Here is a 5,543-nt window from a genome sequence, read left to right as displayed (position 1 = left end):
GACCACATGACTGCAACAAAAAACTTACACTATCTCACTTATGAATGTCAATAGGAAATTGCTAAGTCAAACAGTGGCAAAAGTTAATTCAAATTTTACTACTCTACCTAAGTAGGGTGATTTCAGGAATGTAACAATTCTTCAACACCACAACACCTAGCAATACAATTTATTATTAAAAACCTAAACAGTAAAAGCCATAAGATTATTTCAATAAATTTACTTTTTTATTTGACATGTATTTATTGCAAGCTTATTATGTAACAGATAAAACATATTCGTAAACAAAAGAGAAAACGTCCTGGTCCTCGATAGAAAAAGCACTTGATAAAACCTGACACCAATTCTTAGCAAAATACTGTTAGAAGAGACATCTTATAATAAGTTAAAGGTATTGATCAGAAACAGAATAATCATTCTTAATGCTGAAATGGAACAACAGACTGGTTCCAAATAGGAAAAGGAGTACGTCAAGGCTGTATATTGTCACCCTGCTTATTTAACTTATATGCAGAGTACATCATGAGAAACGCTGGGCTGGAAGAAGCACAAGCTGGAATCAAGATTGCCGGGAGAAATATCAATCACCTCAGATATGCAGATGACTCACCCTTATGGCAGAAAGTGAAGAGGAACTAAGAAGCCTCTTGATGAAAGTTAAAGAGTAGAGTGAAAAAGTTGGCTTAAAGCTCAACATGCAGAAAACGAAGATCATGGCATCTGGTTCCATCACTTCATGGGAAATAGATGGGGAAACAGTAGAAACAGTGGCTGACTTTATTTTGGGGGGCTCTAAAATCACTGCAGATGGTGACTGCAGCCATGAAATTAAAAGATGCTTACTCCTTGGAAGAAAAGTTATGACCAACCTAGATAGCATATTCAAAAGCAGAGACATTACTTAGCCAACAAAGGTCCATCTAGTCAAGGCTATAGTTTTTCCAGTGGTCATGTATGGATGCGAGACTTGGACTGTGAAGAAAGCTGAGCACAGAAGAATTGATGCTTTTGAACTGTGGTGTTGGAGAAGACTCTTGAGAGTCCCTTGGACTGCAAGGCGATCCAACCAGTCCATTCTGAAGGAGATCAGCCCTGGGTGTTCTTTGGAAGGAATGATGCTGAAGCTGAAACTCCAGTACTTTGGCCACCTCATGCAAAGAGTTGACTCATTGGAAAAGACTTTGATGCTGGGAGGGATTGGGGGCAGGAGGAGAAGGGGACGACCGAAGATGAGATGGCTGGATGGCATCACTGACTCGATGGACATGAGTCTGAGTGATGGACAGGGAGGCCTGGTGTGCTGCGATTCATGGGGTCACAAAGAGTCGGGCATGACTAAGGGACTGAACTGAACTGAATGCTGAAATATTAGAAGCTTTCTTACTGATCCCAATAGAAAGATGTTTGTAGCAGACCTCTACTACACTAACTTTAAAAATGAAATATATAAAAACTGCATGGAAAAAAATTGCTTTTCCTTATGTATGACAAAATAATTAAAATGTAATTAAAAAATCCAATAATATGTATAAATGAGCCATTAGAATTAGGAAGATAGTTTACTGAGATACAAGTTCAACAAGGTACAAGATTTATATACAAATACCACAGCATTCCTATACATTAGAAATAACCAAGGAAGTGAACTGTTAATTCACAATAGAAACAGTGGAAGGTATCTGATAATGTATCTAACAAAATCTGTGTGTGACCTTTAGTAAAATAATTTTCACCAATGCCAACAGCAGATCAACCTTGGTGAGTGAAAATGTTGTTGAACCTGTGTATAATCACCACTTTGCAGCCAGAGTCACACTTTTTGTGAGTCTGTAGACCAGAACTAGACTCTCCAGGAAGGAAGAGACTGGCACTCATACAATAGGCTATTCTACTCATAGAATTATTTCAAACCACTTTGGCAGTGGGGTCCCTCTGGTGAGATTTCATCCTAGATATATTCTGTTTCTCTGCTAATGACTTGAACATTCCAACATATTTACTGTGCAACAAATACGTCTGAAACTATTTTAATATTCTTGAAAAAGTAGTGAAGATGCCAGAAGATGTCACTGCTGTCTTTTGAGTTTATATTCTCTGCTCCTGGGGAGTACAATGTGAATGGGAGGATTATAACTGATAGTTTGTAAATAATTAAAAAACTAAACAGCAATTTCAGAAAGAAGCAATAATTGACTTTTGACATGATAATTTTAATCTATATGCCTCTCCTAAGTCTTCTTCTCACTAGCATTCTAATTGTGTTCATGATCCAAAGGGCTTTTGCTGAAATTGTCTTGGTTTCTTCTTGGGGTTTGTCACAGGCCCTATACAGCACTTGCTCTGCCACGGACTTCCTTCCATCCTGCCTTTTCTGCAGCATTACTAGGGCTCAGGGGCAGAGCTATTCGTCCAGCAGTGTGTACAAGCCAGGGCTCCCTCGGTGGCTCAGTGGCAAAGAATCGCCTGCAACGCAGGAGACGCAGAAGCTGCAGGATCAATCCCTGGGTCAGGAAGATTCCCTGGAGGAGGGCACAGCAACCCACTCCACCCACCCACTCAACCCACCCACTCTTGCCTGGAGAGTCCCATGGACAGAGGAGCCTGGCAGGCCACAGTCCATAGGATCGCAAAGAGATGGACATGACTGAAGTGACTGAACGTGCACGTGTATGAACCAAGAAATCTTTTGTCATGAGGCTGCCACAAAGCTGGAGATGGTTGGGCATAAGGTAAATGGTTTGAAGTAGGATAAACAAATGTGTTACTTGTAATCTCTATTGGAACATGTAGATTCAATAAAATAAACAGTTTCAAATATCTTAAGAGGGTGAGTGATCTGGCATTGACCATGCGCTCATTCCTGTACCAGCCACTGTGTCAAAAAGGATGAGCAGGTAATGAGAAGAGATGGGGAAGATTTGGGGACACTGTGGTTAACAGTCTCTATGAGACTTTAGTTGGAGTTTAGTTACTGGAAAAATGGTAAAGAATGCCTAAGCAGATAATAACAATATCTACCATACTGTGTGTAATAAATTAAATATTTTTGTAAGAAGAATTGTGAGATAAAAGGTTCATCTAGCTACCTTCCTCTTCCAGTTTCTAGGATGAAACTGGTATCATTCCATAAAACACTTTCACCTTTTCTGAAGTATTTTCAAGAAAAAATGTACGGCCTCTTGCAGATCCTTATATCAGAGAATTCTCCTAAATATCCAGGCATTATTTATTGCAATTCTACCCAAGTTCCTCATCATTTTGATTTTTTCTTATCTATGGTTTGAAACACTAGAAACATCTTCTCAGCATTCTTCTCACAGCTGCCTTCACCTCCTTGTTCTTCAGGCTGTAGATGAGAGGATTCAGCATGGGAGTGACCACACTATACTGCAAGGAGAAGATCAGCTCCTGAATGGATCCTGAATTTGGCATGAGATAGCGGAGTAAACCTGAGCTGTAAAAGAAGACCACTGCAGTGAGGTGGGAGGAACAGGTGGAGAAGGCCTTACTTCTGCCTTTGGTGGAGCTGATGCTCAGGATGGTGATCAAAATGTGAACATAGGAGAAAAATATCAAGAAGAAATTTCCAAAGAAATGCAGGAGGCTGGAGCAGAGCAGGGCAGTAAAGCTTGCAGACACATCGGAGCAAGACAAAGGGTAAAGAGAGGGCAGCTCACAGCTGAAGTGGTGGATATTTTGAGCCTCACAGAAGTCTAAGTTGAGAGCTACAAGGATATTGATGAGAGCATCCAGAAAAGCCAAGCCCCATGAGCCCCCCACCAGCTCCATACACAGCTGTCTGCTCATCACCCGGCCATAGAGCAGAGGAGAAGTGATGGCAACATAGCGGTCATAGGCCATGACAGCAAGTAGGCAGGATTCTGTGCCTCCAGTGGCAAACACAAAGAAGACCTGAGCCATGCAGCACTCTACTGAGATGGTTTTCTTCTCAGACAGGAGGTTCTCCAATAGCTTGGGTACAGTCACAGAAGAGTGGCAGAGATCCAGAAAGGACAGCTGTCCCAGGAAAAAGTACATGGGGATGTGAAGCTGGGAATCCACCCTGATCACCAGCAGCAGCATCAGGTTCCCCATCAGGGTCAGAATGTAAATAACAAAGAACAGCACAAAGAGCAGAGCTTGGATTTGGGGGTCAGCAGACAGCCCGAGGAGAATAAACTCAGAGACAACACTGTGGTTTCTCATTGCCTTAAGTATTTTCTTGGGAATGCAAGAAAAAATTCAGGTGAAATCTTTTCTGATGTCTAACAAATATCCAAGTGTTTTAACCCTCTCCATTCACAAAGCTTTATGCCTAATCAAAAATGTAAGTTCTGAAATGATAAACTTCCTCAAGTCTCTAAGTTTACCAAAACCTGTAATAATTTTTTTCTGTGGGATCCCAAAATGTGAAAAGTGAAGTTTCTCAGTCATGTTGAACTCTTTTTGACCCCATGACTGTAGCCTACGGGCTTCTCCATCCACAGGATTCTCCAGGCAAGAGTACCAGAGTAGGTTGCCATTTCCTTTTCCAGGGGATCTTCCCGACTCAGCAATCAAACCCAGGTCTCCCACATTGCAGGCAGACGCTTTACCCTCTGAGCCACCAGGGAAGCCAGTCCTAGATCCACTTGGGTTGTAGGATCCCAACCCTATCAACTCCCTCTCCACTTTTATTGTTCTTTCTTTAATGTCTTAGGAGTTTACTTGCTATTGCTTTATTATTAAAGTTACTTGAAGATGTTTGTGAACTGTTGATAATAAACTAGTAAAGAGGGAGAAATTACAAGAGGAATAAGAGAAAATTGCAGAAATGGTGTCTTGGAGAGCAGCTGGGTCTCAGAGCAGAAGCAGAGCATGGCCAAAGGCATGAGAGGGTTTACTGCACCAAACTTGCATGAAGTAAGTAGATTTGGTTTTAAAAAGGAATCTGCAATTTAAAAAAAAAAAAGGCTTTTATTTTTCACTAACTATTTAAATAGGGTCAATAATGGAATGTGAAGAGGGGTAGTGGCTGGAGATTCGCAGAGTGAGGAGAAAGGGAATTAATTAAAGAGAAAGGGGCACAGCAATATCCCAGATGTTATAAAGGTGATCATAGGAAACTGCTGACCAATAATATGGGAACATACTGCTCATAATCTCCATGCTCAGCTTGTGTACTTTACTCAGGTGCATCTCTTGTCTGTGCCTTCATGCCATTTGTAAATAAAGAGTACCCTCTAACTTTCTAAAGATTGGCCTTCTCGTTCTCTCCGCTGAACTGACGACTGAAATCATAGCCCAAGACTCAGGATGACCCGTCAACACTATTGACTCCACCATCTCAGCCTTTCCCGTCCTGCTCAATATCTTGGGTTCACAGTGAAAGATCCACCACCCAGTTTACCAAAGGAATTATGATTTCTCTATCATGTTTATCCAAACAACACCTGGAACCAGAGCTATTCTTAAAAATCAAGTTCATGTTATCTGTATTTCTCACCTAGTTGAGCAACAACTAAAACAGAATTAAACAAAAACTTTTTTCTTAATCCAATGAT

The 5,543-nt window shown here is 41.0% G+C and overlaps 1 protein-coding gene across 1 annotated transcript; it reads right to left on the bottom strand.

The window, feature by feature from the left end:
• Nucleotides 1-3,288: 3,288 nt before the first annotated feature.
• On the bottom strand, nt 3,289-4,206 carry LOC138078503 (olfactory receptor 8S1-like). The gene has a single exon (XM_068971332.1). The coding sequence runs from the start codon at nt 4,204-4,206 to the stop codon at nt 3,289-3,291; it is 918 nt and encodes a 305-aa protein (XP_068827433.1).
• Between the last annotated feature and the right edge of the window lie 1,337 nt (nt 4,207-5,543).

Source organism: Capricornis sumatraensis, chromosome 4 (assembly GCF_032405125.1).
Source record: "Capricornis sumatraensis isolate serow.1 chromosome 4, serow.2, whole genome shotgun sequence".
Classification (NCBI taxonomy): Eukaryota; Metazoa; Chordata; class Mammalia; order Artiodactyla; family Bovidae; genus Capricornis; species Capricornis sumatraensis.
The sequence above is the reverse complement of the archived record's forward strand: the minus strand, read 5'-3'. Positions and strand labels throughout refer to the sequence as shown.